The sequence below is a fragment of the Condylura cristata genome, unplaced genomic scaffold, assembly GCF_000260355.1.
Source record: "Condylura cristata isolate star-nosed mole 26May11 unplaced genomic scaffold, ConCri1.0 scaffold00002, whole genome shotgun sequence".
In the NCBI taxonomy this organism is placed as follows: domain Eukaryota; kingdom Metazoa; phylum Chordata; class Mammalia; order Eulipotyphla; family Talpidae; genus Condylura; species Condylura cristata.
This window is the reverse complement of record NW_004567103.1, coordinates 69,532,387-69,554,961: the sequence shown is the minus strand read 5'-3', so window position 1 is coordinate 69,554,961 and position 22,575 is coordinate 69,532,387. Positions and strand designations below refer to the sequence as shown.

Here is a 22,575-nt window from a genome sequence, read left to right as displayed (position 1 = left end):
AGATTCTGAGTACAATAAACTGATATTTTCACTTATTACTTATGAGTCACAACTAGAAGTCTGTGTTTTACCAAAGTGACACTGATGCAAGGAACTTACAAATCACATGTCAAGAAACATTTGAAATAAATTATTATGATATATCCACAGACATTAACATTGGTTTACAACATTGTATATGACTTAGAGATACAGAAACACACCCTTCCTGTAGATGCTACCACACCACACCCACCACCAAGTTTCACATAGTCTTCCCCCATGGTATATTAATATTTCTCAAATTTTCATTCTTTAGCTTGGAGTAATTTTTAAAAGATAACATAGATTAGTGATTACTTATATAATGTTTCTGGAAACAATATTTTGTAATTTCATTTGAATATTATCACATAAATCTCTGATTAGTTAATTTACTGTGTCCTTTAACAGTCTGTGCAATTATTATAAAGTTACAAGATTTTTAACTTTCTGTAATGTAGAGGAATATCTACACAGAAAGGCAACAGTACAGCAGATATTTCTAAGCAAACATTTTTAGAATATTGAAATAAGTTTGGCATATGTGAGGATAAAACATTCATATAATTTTTTAAAAGGGACAGCTCTTACATATAATAGTATAAATCACAATTAAGCTGTGCAAAAAATAATAGCTCTAAAGTTGTAGAGATTATTACAAAGAGAATTGAAATTCCATATGTAAGTGCATTGTAATCTTAGGTATGTAATTTGTAGTAACATGGTAAATTTCCAAGAATCATAGCATTTTCAACAAGTATGACCTACAGTCACTTGTTCTGAGAAGATTTCAAAATAAAATTATTATATCGTCTGTTACTCCTCTTCATCAAATTGTAAGGTCATGGGAATCTTCTGACCAAATAAAATTCAAATATGAATCTTCAAGCAAGCTGATATTGAATTTGCCCTTTTTATTTGTATGTTTGGTTACCATGATGATGGAGAATTTCAGAAAGAAAAATCTTTTAATATACCCATTCTTTCTGCACACACACACACACACACACACAAATATGGCAAAATGGGATCAAAATTGTCTAAAAAAAATGTATAGTGTTATATAGCTAATTGTTATAGTGGTTCAAAATTGCATTGAGTAATAATGAAAATCAGTATTTTTACTTTGCAAATCACTTATATTCATTTCATTATTACTCCTTACAATTTTGCATCTACATAACAATAAACTCTGTATTTCACTTTTGTAGCTGTTTTTTAAAAAATTGGCTTTGTACTTTAGTTTTTATTTATTCAGTACTTCTCTACTCAAATAGGATTGTGGTAATTGCTTCATTGTCTTCAAAGTAGTATCTTCTATCTGTATTTATTATAGTACAGACACATGTTTCTTTCTATTACAACTCTATTATGTAGCAATATGTATTAATGCCTAGATTAAAAATATTACATTAAAATAAACCTCTACTGTTAGCTAACAGTACTGACAAAATTAGTGAGAATAAAAATTTTAGGGAAATATGGGGTGAGAAAGTTTTTGAATTTTTAGAAGTCATTGTAATGAAATTAAAAAAAATGAAATGTTCAATGAACTCTGACCAATAATTATATTAAGAAATGTAAAAATTAATGAGTAGCTTAACTGAAGAAGGAAATAAAAATTCATAAAATGGATTATTATTTAAGGTGACTTAAGATGAGAAATCCAGTTCTCAAATAGCTATAAAAAAGTTTGTAAAGATTGGGATTTAAGATACAGTTTAAACAAAATTCTAAGCAGGCCACTTGAGTAGAAATGGCCACTGGTATGTGAAATGCTGACTGGAAAAAAAGAAAAAAAGAAATCTCCAATAATAGAAAAACTTATCATCTAAATATTCTCCAGGGAATTTTATTGAAAACAGATTTGATAAGCATAATGTGTATTTTAGAATGAGTAGATGACTTCTACTTAATTGAATACATAAATGCATTAACCGAAAGGGAAAAGGAACGATCATAAAATTAGTATTTAGTAAATGGTGTATATAACTGAAGACAGCAACAGACTGTTACACCTCAATCAGTAGTTATAACTCCTTAACTAAAGGTAGGATGAAAACTGAATGCTTGCTGAAATAGCAGTAGAAAGTTCTATCTCCATGATGCTGAGAACAGTCAGTTCCAAAATTGCTAAAACAGTCATGGGATGGTGGGGGTGGGAATGGAGGGAGTGGAAATTGTGATGCTTAGTTCCATGCTGACAAATAAGTCTGATTCCTGATTATTTAATGTTTGAGCACAAGACTATTGAATAAAGTTTTCTATAAACACCTAAAGAGGGTCCTTTCTAAATCTTAGTATTTCTACAGTGGGGGGGGGGGAGGACAATCTAGAAAATAAATGATAGGAATGCCTGGCATATCCACCTGCAGTTATTAAGTAAAAGTTATAGTCTTCCTATACAAATTAAGAGCATCATTAGGGCTATAAGTGCTGCAAAGTTCAGTTTGTGTGAAATTGTTGATGAAGTGCCGTGTATAACTCTAATTCCAAATACTTATTTTTCAGTTGTTGTGCATAGGTGCTGAGATATTGATGTGAAAACTACTATAACTTATAGCTTAATTTTGACATACAAATGACCACCTCCTTTCTGGTACTTCAGCAAAGCATTTGTAGTTACAAGACTTCTATATATCATCAAAAGATGACATTAGACAAAAAAATAAAGACATTTATGATTGATAAGCCTTTTATGCGTGTCAATATCAACTTCCCAATATTTCCACTCATTATTCCACAAAATCCAGGAGCTGGATTATGGTGGAAGATCATGTGTGATTTGTTGTTACAGTAACTTATTTCTGAAGAGGTGTATACCTATTCCTCTAACTCATTTACTATTGTAAATCAACATTACTAAATAAAAAATAAGTTAATAAAAATGTTAATTGTTTAAGCAAACCAGGTGATAATGATAAATGAGATAAACCGAGAAAGATTTTTAGTATGTTGTCTCAGTATGATTTAACAAATCTCTGGCATAAATGTTATTCAGTCATAAAAGCCTTACCAGATGCTTTTTTATTTTTTTTTCAATTAAGCATTTATAGAGATGTATTTAGTTTTACAGAAACATCTAAAACCTTATGACAGAAGGTGTCCACTAACATACCTTTATTTCCTAATCCAAGATTACATTACCTTTTTGAGAAGATTTACACAGCAATTACTTTAGAATTAACTAGGGAAGTAGATACAATTGTCTAAAATACTATGATATTATACTAATCTTATAAAAAGAAAACTGCAATGGTTTCTTTATCAATTATAAGTGTTTGTAATAGACATAACACTTCCCCAAATCTGCAGTTATAAATACCTTTATGGTAGTTCTATTTTTAAATGTCTTTATATATGCATTCATATTTATTTTTTTAATCTCACCCCTTGCATTCAGAAATATTTAAATATACATGTGCCTATTACTATTCTAGATCAGTAATGTTTACCATTATTCAACTTTGTAGTCATTCATTTCTTGAAGTGTCTGGAACATGATCAATATGCATATTTAGTCAATCAATATATATGCTGTTTGACAAAACGAATGAATGCATTGAATTCACGGAAGATATGATGCGTGACGAATATACACAAATAGAGTGCAATGTAATATACCTGAGTTATATCCTATAATAAAGAATATAAGAACATGTTTTCAGCAAGTTAGCAGTATTTATCAAATTTACCTACTATTGGAAATACCAATAAGAGCCACAGTAGTAATAGGCAAGTACCTTGTTCCTTCCTTGCATCATTTTTTCATTAATTGTTCTTTTATGAATTTAGATAATCACATTCTAGCCACTTAATATGTTACAATTTACTTAATTATGTAAATTCTGTGACACCAGTTCTTGTCCCAGGATGCAGTCAACTAAGACATATTTTTCTTCCCATGACAAAAATTCTAAGTGTTTGTTTGATGGGTGCTTTGACATGAAATCAATTTTCTATAGCAAAGAAATATATAATTTAATTCAATTATATTATTGAGTAAAGTTAAAGTATTGGTCTCATATGACACAGATGGCATATTGTTTTGACATTAAACAGACATGTGTAATGAATTAGTCTTCCCTCCTTAAAGGATATATTGCCATAAAATTCACCCATTTCAATTTTTTAATTTATAATAACAGAGAGAGCAATACTTCCTGCTTTTGTAAGTACTACCCACAGATCCAGCTACTTAGATTCTTTATTTATTTAGATTTTATTACAAATGTATATATATATATATATATATACATATATATATGTACACACAACACACACACATATTTATATCAGTTTTCATTTTGTACATTTTTCACCTCAGTTGTAATCCCTGTGGACTTCCCAACACCAACTCATCCATGTACCAAAGGACACAAAACAATTAATTTAAAGGGACACATGCACCCCTGTTTATTTATTGCTGGACTATTTATAATAAGAAGATGCTGAATCAACCCAAATGCCCAAAAATAGCTTCATAGATTCTAAACTTTGTTTCCCCTAAATCCATTTCCTTTCATTTTATATTTTATCTGTCTGCTTTGTATGGTTTTTCTTTTTTTGTATGACTTCAAATATTTTTTCTTCTTTCCTTTGTTTTTTCCTTCACCATTTGCTTCTTTTTCTTCTTAAGACAAAATGGATCATTATAATTACAAAGAATAAAAATCAAGTTTCTTCAAATATTAAATGATACAGTTTATATTCATCTCAGTTAATTCAGTGCAAATAATATTGTGAATTTAACTGTAAATAGTATATGACATAACAATATCAATACAATTATGATTTCTAATTTGTATGCCAATGGAAGAGATAATAGGTTTAAGTTTATATACCCTTTTTACATAATAGTTTCTTCAGCTATTAATGCTATGAAAAAGGAGAAGTGAAATATTTCCTTAAGTGATAATATAAGTTTCTGATTTCTCCGTACCTTTAAATGAGTGTTGCTGTTAAACCACAGGTGTCTGATATTTTTTTGAATTGTATGAATTTGGTATCACATACTTGATTTATTCCAGCATAGAATATAAAACAAGAAGTAAACCTTTGTTCCAACTAGCATCAGAAAATTGTGGTTTTTTTATAGCAGTAAAATCTAAAGAACAATCTAATAGGGGACAATTTAAATTATTAAAGAGGTAAAAATACATAAATGAAATAACATGTAGTTATATTGTGCTTGATTTCTTTCGTTATTCTCATCTACTGATTAAAGATCAAGAACATAGCCTAAAATTAAGAGGAAATATGATATTAAAGCTTCATAACAGCAACAGCTGACCTATGTAAAAATTATCCTTTATTAAACATTCTCAAAGCACAAACTGGAGTATAAATTAGTGCAAAAAAAAAAAGCAAAATCATATTTCTTTTTTTTCCTCTGTGGTATGACTAGCATGACAAAAGCTAGAACAAGCTACCACTTGTTACCTGAAATCATAGAGGATAGATATTGATGTGACAGCTTTTCTTGGCCTTTACTGCTCCAGACATGTACATTTTGTATTTTATGCTTTGAAAATAGGTCAAGGAACACATAACAGATAACAGACATGAAATGTCCTGACTCTTGCAATGTGGACAACACAGACTGCTAAAGTTGAATTGCTCAAATCCCTGCTAGCAACTTATGATCTGTTTGAAATAACCCATTCCAACTTTCTTGAGTTCTTCTGAAATAGCCTCCATGGGTTCACAAGGTCTCTGGCCCATGTGGAGGAGGAATGCTCAGTCTGACAGCAGGACTAGTAAGGACAACTGTACACTTCCTTTCTGCAAAGGAAGTATTTGGAGAAACCCAAGATTTAGGTAGTTGTTGTAATATGGAAGATTCATTCCTACCTTTTTAAAATTCATGAAAAACAAAACTCATCATCTTTGCCAAAACTCCAACAAAGTCTTCTCTAGGACCTGTCCATGTGTTTCTGTATTTTTCAACCTAAAGACTTAGAAAATAATGCTGAACTTTTAATAAAAAAATAATTAGATTGAAATAATCAGAAAATCAAAGAAAAAGATGAGCTGCCCAATACAGATCTCTCACTAATGAACATCCCTTTTTGTATCCACATTTACTCTGCACCCTTCTGCATTAAAAATCCACATTTACTCTGCACCCTTCTGTATTAAAAATCCACTTTAAAGATATTTATGAAGGCAATTCCTATGTGTGTTTTCTAAGATAATTGAGCATGGATTTGTGGGCTTTCTTTCATTATTATCTCACAAGAGGTTTCCATTTGGGTTTTATTTAATATTGTTTCCTTCCCAGTCACTATTAGTATCACTAATATTATACTGATATGATTTTATTCATTCCATATTTTGTAGTGTTCAATAAGCTGTATTTTTAAAAATCTGTATTTTTATTTCTCGTCTTCAAATTCCCAGAAGTCCAAATTATATCAGGTTTACATTTTATATCTGATGCATTACACAGCTTTCAGATTTTACTTTTAAAAAATAGTTTACAATGATGAAGACAATATCCTATGTTCTTTATATATACTAAATGTAATCCTCATAACAATCTGAGAGGCAGAAACTATTAGGATTTCCATATTCAGACAACAAAGTGGGGTGGAGAAGAGAAAATGATATAAGATATTCATAAGTTGGATCAATTTATTCAACTGTTTAAAAAATATATTCTAATTGAAATGTTGTCCTTTACCTTGCAAACTGGGATTCTGTATAAAATCTAATTTTTTAAACTCATGGGATCTTTTCCAACAGAGTACCATGATAACAAGACTTTTCTAAATCATTTATATGACTGTGACATTTCATATTTCAAATGTTTTCAGTGTATTTCTACTGCTTATAGAATGACTTTCCAATTCCTAACTAAGCTACTTTCTTCAGAATTATATCACTATTATCAATGTCTAATAATTCCCCTCTAAGCACCATTTATCTTACTCAAATATGCATGGCTCCAACCATATAAATTCTTGCTTCATTTCTTTTTTGAAATAGACTTAGATATTCTCAAGTAATATATCTTTCTTATTTTTATTTGTCTATCTTTGAGAATGGATTCCAAAGTAAAACAACAAACAAAAGGAGAACAAAGATGAATAAAATTAAGTTTTCCTAGTAAGTTGAGGTGGTGTTATTAAGCTTACCAGTTCTTTATAAACAAATGTAGCTTGAGTTGTAGAATACTCAAGAAACATTCTGTGATAGTTTAGAAAATGCCATAAAGAGACGAGAAAGAGAATCGAATATCATGGTAAATTAATCACTTTTGTGTTCCTTGACTCTTGAAATTTTTGAAAATTTATTTAAAAAGTAAGATGTATTACACAGATGATAGAAAGATGACCACATCTTTGTGAGATCTTTCTCAGATCTCACAAAAACATACAGCCACCCACACATTGTTTTGAAAACATTAGTAAGCACATACTGCTTGCAGAATGAATGCTGGATGGTAGGGCAAGACTGATAAGTTAGATACAATCTCTTATTTGAAGGAATTTATAATATTCTGGAGAGAAGCAGATATACCAATTTAAAGAGATCATGGTGTAGACCACATAGAATTTCCAGGACAATTTCCTTGAAATATGTTCCATGTCAAATACCCACAGATGAAAATTCTAATCATAAAATTTAGAATGTTATGGGTAATATGAAAAATGTAAACACACTCACAGATGACCAGAGAAAGGAAGTAATTTCTTTTTTCCAAAAAGAAACAAAACACAGATGCCTATATATATATTTAAACCACAAAAAAGGAAACAAAATAGATTGGTGAGGTAGTTCACCATAAGTTATTTTTAGTTTTAAATGAATAAAACATAAAAAATAACAGTGCTGTCTAGTTCTTTAACCACATGGAGAACTGTTCTTGCTATAGGCAAGAAGCAACAATACATATTATAACAAACATCTCAGAATTTTGTCATTCTGCCATTTTCATAACAGCAAGTGATTGAATTGATATGATTTCAGAAGCAATGTAATATCAGAATGAAATTGTTATGTTTCTCCCTTTTCAGATAATACATATAGTTAAAAAATAATTTTTCCTTTTAAAAGAGAATTTGAATAAAGAAAAAAAAAACTATTCTCAAAAGGCATATACTACCCATATTCAACTAATAAGAGACCATCAATTAATCTTTATTACACAGGTTTGTTTTGTTCACTGACATATCTTTCAGTGCCTTGAATGTTATCTGTGATATACTCAAAGATGAATAGATATGGGATATGGGAATAGAATATTGACAATATTTTTGTTACAGAAAAGGATAAAGTATGAGCTAATCTGGGTCCGTAATTCTTATAAACTATAGATCTACTTGATTAGGGGGTTGATAATAAGAAATATGTGGAAAATAATATTATCTTCCTTAAGTGACATACATAGGTTACTTATATACATAGATATATGCTGGCATATTATTTTGAAGTATATGTATGAAATATGAAGATAGGAAAATATATAATAAATAATTGAAAAAGATAAACATATTTAGTTGTAATCCATAGAATTTTACAAGTAGGTCTCCAATTATTCCTTAGCACTAACAATATATTTTCTGTAATTATTAAGTTTGTTGTTAGTGGCAATCAGCATGCTCAGTGTTTTCATAGATATTTAAAAGAATTTTAGGAGAATTTATATCTGGGATTATGACTGATCAAATTTTAAAATAATTCTGTAAATAAAAATTCAAATGAAACTCTGATATAAGCATGCTATTTTATAGTTTTAGAGTATATTATAATTAATCGAAATATGTTATTTTTACTTTATAAAAAAGAAAAATAGGACACAAAAGGATAATGGAACTTGCCCAAAGTAATGGCTAGTTTGATTGATAAAGTATCTAACTTGGACCTAATATTTCCATTTTTGGTATTTATTCCTGGAAAACAAATGAGATAAATAAACAGATTTTGACACAGAAGTTATTCTGGAAAAAGTAATGTAAAAAAGAACAGAACACAAAAGCAAAAAGACAAATCTAATCATTGAATAACAGCTGACTAGACAAGGTAGGGGCAATTCAGACGATGGAAGTCTGGATCTGTTAAGGACAACAACAAAAAATTTATACTGACAAAGAATGGTGTACATAATGTATGCAAAATAAGTATACGTAAGAGAGGTCTATCATTTGATCTCATTGAAGTATCTAGTACTCTACAAGTTGTCCATATGTATGTCCATAACAGAATCACCTTCCTCCAGAGAGAAACCTAAAGCTTAGGGAGGCCAATTAGCCACTTCAACAGTAATGGAGGAATGAGTGTTTGATACAGGTCAGTATGACTCCACACTCACACCTTTTCCTTGTTTCCATGCTGTATCTTGTGGCATCAATACCAATTCTTCACAGTGCATCTCACATTGTTAGTGCTATAAGTCAATAAATGACGTTCTCTTATATTCCCAAAATAGAAGAACCATGTGAGGATAGGAATCTGCATTTAAAATTTATCTGTCAGGAGGAAGAGTTCTAAAGGGAGGGATCCTTGACCTCATTATCATCTGCTACTATTCTTTCATGAGTTTGTAGGCATTGTTTGCTTAAAATCCAGAAACTTATTTTCTTATGATTCTGAAGGTTACAAGTCTAGGCTCAAGTTGCTAACAAATATGATCTCTTATGAGATCTTTCCTTAGTTTGAAGATGGCTGCCTCTTCACTGTTTCCATGGTTTTCTCTCTATGTATGTGTCTGATGACTTTCTGTGTGTCCTCATTTTCTCTTATAAGTTCATTGGATTTGGTCTTACCCATAGAGCCCCATATTTTACAGTGTATTTTTTTAAAATTATATCTTATATCATTGAGTATTCCCCAAAATTCCTACCATTTCACCCATGAACCATCACCATTGTTCCTTGTGCTCATTTCTTCCCATTTTTCATCCATTTTCTCACTCTCCCTCACAGAATACCTCTTATTTATAATTGCCCACTAGTTTTGCTTATCATTATTTTTTCCTGATCTTTTACTGGGTTCCCCTATATGCCTCATATAAGTGAAACCATTCAATATTTTCCTTTTTCCTTCTGGCTTATTTCACTGAGCATGAGCATGATCCTTTCTAGCTCCATCTAAGTTGTTAACTTAATCAGTTTTTAAGGGTCTTATCGTAAATACAGGCCCATTCTGAGATACTGATTTTGGAAGTGAGTAATTGATGGATTTCAATATATGAATATAACAGAGACACACTTTAATTCATAATTTTAGTGACTAAAATCAAAATTACAAAAGCTAATTACTTGTACAGATACTCTGAGTGTTTTGTATATGTGCTTCTCTGTTTGTAAATTAATTTTATGTCAACTTGACACATAAAATAGGGACTAAGAGACACACAATTGTGTCTATAGGATGTCTCTGGAAGAGATTACAGTAAACGGAGTAAAAATTATACTCATGAATGATAGTGGGCTGCATATAATTCATTGTATGCAGAACAGAACAAATATGCAGGGAAGGGGCATTTTCTCGCTCTCTATTTGAGAGACAATTTTCAACTTGTGTCCTTGGACACCAACATTCCTATTCTGTGGGCCTTTAGTCCCCTTGCTTTTCAGGTTTAGGTTTGAGAATGAATTACACGACCATCTTTCCTCATTTTACAGTTTGTAGATAGTACATCATGGGATTTCCTGGCTTTCATCATTTCAAGAGTCAATTCCTGTAATTTATCTTTCTCTTTACATATATGCATGTGTACACACACATGTACACATACATTAACACACACAGACATGCTTATACAGAATCAACAGGAAAAAATATATATATCCTACTAGTTCTGTCTCCCTGGAGACTATAAATGTAATATATAAATTACATTCACATGTGATATTTAATCTATATATTGAAAATGTTTACTATGTTAATGATATATAAAACAACATCAATATATTATAATTTTTTAGTTATATATTTGGTTCTCAATAAAATCTGGCACTTCTCTTTTAAAAAATTTCAGCCAATTCTCATTCAATTAATGTTACTCATATCCACATTCAAAGAGATGATCTCTCTATTAAGACTGGAGTGATAATAAGAGCTAAGTAGAAAAAAAAATGTAGGAAACACATTTAGGTCAGAGTTGTTTGAGCAAAGGCACCAAGGTGTGGCATGGTCCTGTGGCTCTGTGAGGTTATTATGCATATGCTATTACCTGTGTAGGTATCATGGTAATGGTAGGAGAGGTGAAGTAGTCACAAACATGTTTTTATTACTGGTGGTAAAATTTACAGTGGATATTTCTGGAAGATGATACTGTAATGGTAGGTCCATGCTTTAAAGAAAATTAAGTCCAATATTAATGAAAGTCTGACTCTTGGGAGAAAAGTCAGAAGAAGGCAAACACAGCTTGTTACTGAAATCAATAGTATGTCCAGTATTGAAAATTTCTGTGTCCAAACCTGATGGTTTCACTTATATGTGGAATACAGAGAGACAAAAAGGGTTAGACAAACTGAACCAATAAAAAACACTATGAAAACTGGCTGAAATTGACCATACAAGACTACAAAATGGGGAGCAGAAGGGGGTTTAAGGGGCAATGTGTGGAGGGTTAAGGGGAACTCAATGGTGTATGTGCTGTGGTGAGCTATATTGGTGGGAGTGTTATTCTACATCTTTGAATCACAAACACTGTTGTAGCTAATGTTTCCTCAAAAAAAAAATTACATTAACATATTAAAAATAAAAAAAAAAATGTGCCTTCCCCTTGTGGTGCAGCAGGTTTAAGCACAGCACTAAGAAGCTAAAGCCACTTCAGCATGAGTTCAATCCCACATGGTGCCTCCGCAGACCACTCCTGACCTACCCCCTGCTCCCCTCAACTGTGTGCTTTGTCATCTGTCTGTCCTGCACCCCACTCTGTCTCTGGTGAATCCTTTCACCACTCCTGCACCCTGGCCTGTACCCCAGTTTTGTGAGCATAAATACATAAATCTTTAAAGAGAAATTAAAATTTTCATCTCATAAGAAGTTATTTAACAATGCAAGTAATACCAAGATAACACATATCAAATTTTTAAAAATATGATTTTCTACATTATTCAGTGTGCCAACTTTAATAAATATCAAAACTTTCTCCCAATAAACATTAAAAAAAAACTATTTTTTTTTGTAGGCTTCTCTTTGGAATTTTCTTTTACTTTCACACATAAATGAAAATGGCCATCAAGAGACAAAAGTGAAGGCTTTCACAGAACAAATCTATTCCTTAAATTGAAAGATACAATAATAAAATTTTTATGTCGAAAAAGAAAATTGTCACCTTCATAGATCTGAATACTTTATAGGCTTTTCAAATGCATATAAGTATCACACGTTTCAAATGGTTCACTCTATGAAAAAAAGATAGATAGCACCTACAAAAACTAAAGCAAACACTGTATCTTATCTCTTAGGGCTATTTTTGTTTCCTGTAAAAGCTTCTATATAAAATAGTATAGACTAGATTTTCATTAAAGATACATGACCACTACCACTTAAAATCTGATGTAAAGTATTTTAGCTCAAGGTTCTGCCTCAGATCTCACTGACTACAAAGTTATTATCAGAATCTTATGGAATCCCCTCAGTTGGCATATATAGGTTTTCAATTTATCTTTCCAGTTTCCAGGACTAAAATTGGGTCTCCTCTCTGTCTTTAAGGGCTACTAAATCATGGGTTACTAAATCTGAGTATGAACTGATAAATGAATCAACTCATCTTATCAATTTATATACATTTTAAAGACTACTACTTAAAAAGTTATTTCTGGATGTAAATTATGTATGAATGTTGGCTTACCATATTCAAATGTCTTCCAGAGAAAGGTAAAAAATATCACACACAAAGTATGTGATTATTTTAATCACTTTCCATATTTTTAAATGACTGTCTAAGGAGTGACATTTTCCTGAATTACAAAATAGATCACTATGAACAAAATTGTAGAGTTTTGATAATGAGACATCTGAAGTTTAATAGAATTATGCTTTAAAACCATTACTAAGTATTCTGAGACATCACCATGGGGTTATAATCAGATGCCAATCATGAGCACTGTTTATGACATTGGGTATTAAGGAGGATGTCAGGTATGATCCATCACTGAGTTTCAAATGTAAAATTCAAGCATAATTTGCATTGTGATGAGCATAGTTACCCCAAAGTTGGTCCTGAAATTTCTCAGGACATCAGTTTATTTTCATTGACAAGTTTCATGTCATTGAATGTAGAAAGATTGGAAGTATTAAATGAAGTTTCTGGAATATTTTTAGCATGTATCTATTCTGTAAAGATTTATTACAGATTAAAGTTAAAATAATGCTCAGTAAAATTTTTAGAACCAGAATAACGTACTGTTCCACCACTATTTGAGTCACTAAATAAAAAAATCATTCCAAATATAGTACACAGTAATAAAGTCTAAAAAAATCTACTTCTGTATTTCTCTAATTAAAAGTCACTATTCTAAAAAACATTTTTATTAGACACTTCCACGAGCTTTTTCGTTCCCTCCACTATATTTCTAGACATTTGAACTGAATCTGGTGCAGACACTTGTCAGCGAGCGAAGCAAAGGTTAAGTGTATATGACATAGATGAGCCCCGAGATTAAGTATACACTGTGAAATGCATGTGGATGTTCATGATTTAAACCAATGAACTGTGGCCTGAAATGATGTCACATGAAACGCAGTGGTAAGTGGAAGGTTAAACCTACTTGCATCTTGGCTCATTAAACGCAGTTAAAGTGCAAATCCCCTCATTCTGACAGTAGTGATCACAAGGGTTCTCTTTCTGGTCACAGCGCTGACTTTTAAACCCCACAGAGCATCTGCAGAATTTCAGTAAAATACAGCTAAATAAAGCATCGGACTTTTTTCCCCAAATATGTTTCAAATTTATTTCATACAGATATAGTAACATATGAATTATTTTTTTCTTGGGTATGCTCAGTTTCATCTCGTAGACACTCATTACATGCTACTTTGATGAGGGGGGATAGGGTGCAGAAGTGGGTCATGTGTGGGCATTATCCTTCTGGTCAAGCAGTGATAAAAAATTAAAACAGATTGTATCAGTGGAATGTGTTTATTTCAAGTTGTCCATTTTGGACAATCTGGTAACTGAGAGGGGCATGTATTAAATCCAGGTTTTCTCAGCAGCAGAGAAACTCCAATATTTTTCCAAAGATTTAGAAGCCCAGAGTCAAGTTACCTACTCTGAAGGAGTCAGGGGCTTAATAGGTTTACATAGTACAGCTCTTTAAACCAGTTGCAACTATCAAAGAGCATTAAGCCATTAAACACTTAAGAATATTCCTCAAATTCTTTAGAAAAGAATGGGTATAATATAAGGACTAAGTATTCACAAGTACATGACTATCTTTTGGTTTCACATATCTGAATAAGGACAATGAAATTAGAAAAAAATTTTCCCCAGCACTTCCCAGTTTAAGATCTATGAATGTCTAAAATGGGTATGGAGCAAACAACTGAATGAACTCTTCCTTATGAAATTATTAGCAAATTGACGAAGAAGGAGATTCTGTACCATATGAGCCAATGAGGGACAATACTAGATCATAGATGTCCATGAAACATTAATTTAAAATGAATTACTCCAAGAAAGGAGAACAATAGACCAGGAATTCCATGTTCATACAGATCCATATGAAATGCCCACACCATTCTAAAATACTCACAGACACACAGGTATATTTGTCTCGGGGTCCAGCTGGCATGTGCCACCATTATAACAGTAGCCATCGCATAACTGACAGCTAGAGGCTATCTTTCCATTAGTGCAGCTGCAGCAACAAAGAAAAAAAAAAAGCATTGTTACTGGCATCATTCTTGTAGAAAAGTGACACAAACTCTGCAGATGAGAATATTCATCTCAGGGAGAAATGGAGTGGCTGGCAAAACATGAGTTTTCACAAAGACAAACATGTTGAAGACAAAGAATTTTTTAAACAAAATTTGACATACCAAATTTTTATTTCGGTATTTTTTAAATTTCCATTTGCTTAATGTAAAACATTAATAAAACTAGACATATATCTGAAACAATAAGCTATATTACTTATTTATGGTTCAGGAGACAATAACATCAGTATCTTATCCTCATTTCATACAACTAGGGTTTGGTGATACAATTATGTATTATAATCTATATGATCAAAACTCTGGAAGCAAATACTTCAGATAGTTCTTTTAACTAGCAAAATCCTGCTCCAAAGAACTGTCAAGAGTTTTAGATTCCACATGTTGAAACAAAATTTAGGATTATCCTGTGTCATTTTTATTCCATTGTTTCTACTTGAACAGGTTTTGTCATTAATGTCAAACTCTTTTTATTCTAACAGAAAGTCCATGTAGTGATTCATATAAAAAATAAATAGTAATGTTGTAGGAACAATATTCAAGATGACAACAAACTAATGAGATAGGCTTTGTTGAAAAACTCAGAGAAACAACTCTACATTATAATACATGTTGGCATAAGAATATCCAGTATGGCTATTGCTACTCAAGAAAATAAGCATAACAGTAATCAGAAAAGTAAGTTTCCTCTTACATCCCATGTTATATTTCAAAATGCCTACACACACACACACACACACACACATACATACACACATAAAAATACTATTAGATTGGAAGGTGAAAACTGTCAGGAGAAAAAGTTCATTTATAATCTAAATTATTGAAAGTCCTCTTCTATGAGAAGTATGCTAATAGAATCATATAAGCCTTGACCCAAATCAGAATCGGTACAACTCATGTCAATATTCTGATTATGACATCATGTTAGTCCTAGGCCCCATGAAGCAATCAATGGTATCACAGATAAATCTGAGCATGATCTCAACAAACAAATCAAGATACACTATCATTGATTAATCACTTGGATCCTTTCCATAATGGATATCTACTGCACTACATGCATCCAAGGGGAATTTCCAATGATAGGTTGGAGACCTGAAATAATTTGCAATCCTGCTGTTAAATTATTCTGTGCATATTTATTTGACTTCATAAGGATGATAGGGCTGCTGGAAATATACTGACCTGGTTAAAATTCCAAAGGTGTTCGTTTAATTACTGCAAAGATAATTTTTAAAAAGATTTATTTTTTAATGCATACAGAGGTGTTGGGGCAGTGAAAGGGTTCACCAGAGACAGAGTAGGGCATGAAAAGGCAGACTGATGAAGTATATTGTTGAGGGGAGCAGTGGGTGAGACAGGGGAAGTCTGCTGAGCTATGTAGATCACCTGGGGTTAGGGGTGTGCTGGGGTGGAGGTTGTGTGTGGGGAAATTGAACTCACACCAAAACAGCCACATCCAACTTCACAGTGCTGCTCTATAACTCTGTGCCACCAGGGAGGGCAAAGATAACTTTAAAGAACCTGGGTTTTAAAATAACCTTTCTTTCCAAAATGAATAGACATATATCTGAAACAATACATTGCATTACTTATTTATGCTTCAGGAGACAATAACATCAGTATCTAATCCTCATTTCATAGTGAGTCAACTTTGTACTCCATGTGTCAACATATGGAGATATGTGAAAATGGAAAGTATCAAGGTCAATGGTTTAAAGTTTTTAAGAATTAACAAAGGATAGTGTATCTTTTAGAATTTATAGAGGCATCCAATTGTAGATGCAAAGGGAGTCAAGTACTCAGAGGTGTTGGTATCTGATATGGATCTTGGCATTCTTTTGCTATAAAAGGGACTATGTCAAAAGAAAAAAATGGCTCATTATACATTAAAGTATTTCGCACAATAAGATAACTATATACCAAATATCTGCTATTAATTCCAGTTACTAATTGCTTTTTAAAGTCTACTTCTAAGAGTTATAAAAAAGTTACCTTTTCCTCTTTCTTAAAGGTTATATTTAAATCCTAAATTGAAGACAGACATGTGCAGATATTTTAAATGTGAAACATAAATTATCCAAATCATTATATCAAAGAATGCAGCTGATATTTTGATGTAAGTTTTCATAATAATTTCATACCTTTCATATGTGATGTACATATACAATCACAAACACACTATGTTTGTGATCTATCACTTTCCAAAAGTTAATTATCAGTTGTCTAGTACACAAAAATAATTTCCATAACAACTGACATCACAGAGCATTATTTTTGCTTTTTAAAACTATGATCAAGTCTTTCTTTATTAATACTTTCCTTCTTTTATTAATACTTTCCATAAAAGAGAAAATATATAATTAATGTTTTAAAGATTATATTCATATACTTGACAATGTATATATTCTAGTTGAAAGCACACATAGAACCACTATTTGTCATCACCAGTTCACATGATGACTTAAATTTTTCTACTAACTAAAAAAATATTTAACTCATTGGTAAATTACTTAGCTCAAAGATCTTTGCTTATGAAACTGAATTCCAACATCACTGTAAAGTTCACTTGAGGTTAAGTTGAAAGTTATCAAAGAAATAAAAAAATCCTGCAAGTTAAGGAATAGCCAAGATGTCCTGTGCATATTGCCAGGCCATATGTTCTGCAACCAATTTTATAAATCAATAATTATTAGACTCTTATTTTAAAAAAAAATCACTACTCATTGCGAGAAACTGTTATTTATCAATTCTTTAAAAAATATTTATTTATGCATGTAAGATGGGGGGTGAAGGACAGAGTTGCAGGAGGTGAAAGGATTCACCAGAGACAGAGTGGGGAGCATAACAGTGACTGAAATAAACTAGTGAGGGGAGCAGCCAGCGAGGCAGGAGAGGTCAGCTGTGCCATGTGGGTTAGTTCCCTGGCTGGGGATAAAACTTGTACTGCAGTGGCTGCTGAGATTTAACCCCTTGCACCACAAGGGAGGCCCTGTTTATCTATTTTTAGATAGGTTTTTTCCCACAAATATCCTTTAGGAGAGACAAACTATGCTCTACGTGTATCTCGACAACTTATTCAGGTTATAAGACCTTGATGTTTCTTGGTTAAGATGCCAGTTTTCTCTGCACAGCAGACGACACTGAGGACCCTGAGAAGCTTAAGCTTTCTTCCTCAGAGGGAACTTCCCTATCGCGGGGTCTTAACTCAACTTTTTCTCAAGGTATACTGAACAGGAAATGGTGACTTATAGCTTCCTTTAGATGACTCTGACTTCCAGGGAGTGAGTGGGGTTAGAAAGAAGATTCCACAACTCATTTTTGATGTGGTATACTAGACATGCAGAAAAAAGTATTCTTACCAACTGAAATAAAGTTCTGTCACACTAAAGTTTCATCACAAAGACTGATGAACTTAGTGAACAAATATGATTTATTGGAAAATGTACTTTTGCTTTAATGTACTTATCAAAGTCATAGATTTATAATTTGTCATCATTTCAATTACTTTAGTTTAAAAAGTAATGTATTTTTTAATCAGCCAATTTGAAGGTTTGAGTAAATGCCATTCATAATGATAACAAAATACATTTAGAGTACATTTTAAAATGATAGTAAACAAACAAACAAAACAAACCTGTCAATGCTGACTGTAATAAAATGTTATTGGACTTTGTATGACAGAACAATGTAACTCAGGGCTGAAGGCTGACACCTTCACAGAGCTATCTCAGTAGAAGCTGGTCATGATCACTTCATGACATGCTTTTTCATTCATATTTTCATTGATTTATGTCTAGCAAGACAAGTGATAGAGTTTGGTTCTTTATGATCCCTTTTTTAAAAGGTTGTTAAAAGAGTTTCATATAAGCACCACACTAACCGATTATACAACTGAAGCTTTGGAAAGAGTTTCAGAGTGAGAATTGACCTCTAACCTTAGTGGCATAAACTTGCTTCATGACAGAAAGTGAATGACATTACAATGTAGCTGTGAAGTTCTGTTTTCCAATCTCTTGATCTTAAAATCAAAGCATAAAAGAGCAAGTGAATGGAAAAACATTTAATATGAACTTTTTCTTATAGTTGCTTACTATAAAACATAATTTCTTCACCTCTTCTGGGCTACAATATTCAATGTCAAATTAAGGAGGCAAAAAGACTAAATTAATTTCCATAAGATAGGTCTTTTGTTTCTTCCTCACAAGATCACTTTATAACAAAGCAACACTACTGTGGATAGCAATCATGAAACAACAAAAAATTTGACCTATTCAAAATTATTACTACTATTAGTATTATTACATATATCTTTTTGAAGGTATGTTATATTTTACTATTTTTATAAATGTTTAAGAATATTCAACATAGCAAATAGTCATACATTCATATCATTGCATGATGAATTTTCATATTCTCCAGAGTTATTAATAGATATTAAATATGGTTTTAATTGAAATAAACTGAAGTTCACCTGTAGATAAAAATAAATAAAAACTATGCAATGGCTGTCATATAAAATTTTAGGTTAAAGGTAATTTATACTGCTTTCACAGTTTATTGCTGCATTGCCACATCTTTTGGGGTTCAAATGCTTTTATAAATTAAGTTGCATGCCTACTTACTTGCAAAATATATCTTCACTGTCTTTATTTATAATGCAATGCCCCCCATGGCACCTTACACATTTGTCAACCTCACATTTCAGTCCTTCGTAGCGTGTTGGACAGACACATTCAACACTTCCATCATCCCCAATGGTACAAGATTCAGAATTTACACAATAGTGGTGACAGACATCTAGGAAGAATGAAAAATGGACAAAAGGAAATTATAAGATTTTTTCTTCAGTTATAACAAATATTATCATACACTTAATATTAAAATAAAGTCAATCAATGGTTTAATTAATTTGAAAGAAAGAACATATATGGATCTAAATTTTTTCTAATAATGTTATTGTTTTATTTATTTTCCAGAATTAGGCATTATTTCATCTGACTAAGTGGGATGGATTACACTGATATAAATTTAGTTAAAAATGCTTCTGGTTCTGAGTCTTAACACTAAAGTTAATAAGATTTCTTACTTTTCCTTCAATGAATATGATTACTACTAGTCTGAAATTCTCAAAATTTCTACACATATCACTTATCACTTGTTCACCTTACACTGTTTTTCTTCCAGAGAACATAGTAGTATGTTTAGGATACTTCTGTACCAGCCCTTAGTGTGAAAAGAACACTCCTTCTAAAATCATTAGTACAGGCCTGGGTACTTTCCAAAAACCTGGGCAGGTAAGCAAAGAAGTATGTCTGTTGCACAATTTGAAAAGTGAACTGAATGAATCACTGATTTGTCATGGGTGAGAAGTGATAATAGAAGTAAGGCCCATTAACCCCTCCAGGGTGATGCTTAACTTTCCACTCAGTCAGAAGGGAAACATCCCTATCTCTGAGTTCATTGTTTTGAAAAAGCAAACTGAACATTATAAATCATATTTTCAAATACAAAGAAGACTTTTACAAATCTTTTTATACCTTTGAATGTGAATAAAACAAAAACTACTTAAGAATATAATAACCACAGTAACTTTGTAATTAGATATTCTGTCTCAATATTTTGAAAGGTAGAAAAATCCATGATTGCATATTGTAATTTATCACACTGAAGATACTGAAAGTCATAATACAAATAATCGTAAGCAAATGAACTGATTATATCAATCCAGACTTTATGTTTAGAAGCTGCAGTTTCCCTTTAGCTATCTCATTATGAAGTACTGTTAAATGAGGTTAGCTAAGATAATCATAATTTATAAACTTTAACCTGCTGAAAGGCAATTAGAGTGGGTGAAGAAAGTAAAACATAATTTAAAATTCTAATATTTGTATATATATCTAGCCTTTTATTAAATGAGACAGAAATTACTTTTACTGACAGGTTTTCTTCAAATTTATGGAAATTTATTTCAAGCATTCTTATGCTTGCTGTTGCATTGTGCCAAGTACCCTCAATGATATTCAATGCTTACATCTATTAATAGAGGTTTTGGCTATATTTAAAAAGAGGCATTTTTAAAAGGTGATAGGCTTGGAAATCTAAAAATTGAGTCAATGTTTTGTATCTGGTCATTATGGTGTCTGTCTAGGTATGGCAGGTGTGAAAAAACACAAATTCTGTTTCAGTTTACGAGGAATGTATTAACAGTTGACTATATGACCATCTAGCACAATCTTCAGTCAATGAAGTAAAGGTTGAAGAACAACTTTCACTGAGCAGGTTGTTAGGTACCTCTTATTGACAGGGAACTCTTAGCAATACAACCCTCCTCCATTACTTTAATTCCATGTTTTGATACTGTATAAGCTGACCACATAGTAATTGTCTGGTGTATCTTTTCAAGATCTTTATATTATATTGTCATTCAGAAGTCTTTAATGTGGATAATTTATCAGAATTACATAAGCGACTTATTTGAAATGCAAAAAATTGCCATGTCCTTCCTATAATGTACCACCTACTCCTACATTCTACTTTACAGACTTAAATGGGGCCAATGGGATTGTTGAGCAAATAGAACTTGAGAACTAAGAAATATAAGAAATGATAATCTGGAGATAATACAACTGGTTGGCAAGAGGACATATTGCCTCATAGTTGTTAAATGGATTTGATTTGACTGGAATAGTTCCTTCCTGTACTAACTTTATGAGCCCTAATTAAAATGCAACTTCTCATCTAAAATATTGATTCATAAAAATTGACCCAAGAAACCAGAAAAAAATGGGATAACTTTTTTTTTGGGTGGGGGGAGGATGACATTTTACAGTTTTATGATTTTCCTACACCATACTTTAGCAAAGGATATAATTTGTACTTACCTAGGATGCTAATATGCAAAATAAAAACCAACAATTTAATAATTATCAGAAATTTTGATTATAAATTAAATCTGGTTTTGGCTAAGGCTAAAAAATGTGGGAATATACATAAATTTATTAGCAATCAGAGAAATACAAACCAACATCTCAAGGAATAATCATCACATACCCAATAAATTGCCAATTGCCATAAAGAACAGAAACTTATGTATGACTAGTGGGAATGTAAGTTCAGCTGATTTAGAAAACAGTTGACAGTATCTAATAAATGTGAATGTTCCCATACCACATGTCTTAGTATTTCCACTTTTAATATGCATCCAAGAGAAAAGCAGCACATGTGCACCAAGAACATATGCATATCGGCAGAATTTTTTAGAACTAGCCCTGAATTGAAAATAATCCAAGGTTCTTCATAAAAAGAATAGATAAGCTGGTTCTCCAGTACAATGAATATAACTATATATACTGCAAAACTATAAATTCACATGTATACAGGGGGAAAGAGAAGAGAAGAGAAGGAAAAGAAGAAGAGACAGGGAAGAAGGGCAGGAAGCAAGTAAGCAAAGGGCAGAAAATAGCTATAAGCAACAACATGAATGAATCAATCTCACAAAAATAATACAGATAGGAAAATCCAAGCACAAGAAATATATCCTACTTTTTATATATAGAAAGTGTTCAAAATCCAAAACTATCTATGCTTTCAGAAATTAAAAAAGAATTGCCTTTTTGGAGAAGGGAAGGGATAGTGTTGAGCATCTGAAATACC

The 22,575-nt window shown here is 31.7% G+C and overlaps 1 protein-coding gene across 1 annotated transcript in view; it reads right to left on the bottom strand.

The window, feature by feature from the left end:
- Nucleotides 1-22,575, bottom strand: part of LRP1B (low density lipoprotein receptor-related protein 1B) — a 1,583,276-nt gene that overhangs the window by 18,204 nt on the left and 1,542,497 nt on the right. Inside the window, exons 71-72 of the mRNA XM_012727834.1 lie at nucleotides 19,545-19,719; nucleotides 14,736-14,840 (exon numbers count right to left, since the gene is read on the bottom strand). Coding sequence (XP_012583288.1) covers nucleotides 14,736-14,840; nucleotides 19,545-19,719 — 280 coding nt within the window. The remainder of the gene's footprint in view (nucleotides 1-14,735; nucleotides 14,841-19,544; nucleotides 19,720-22,575) is intronic.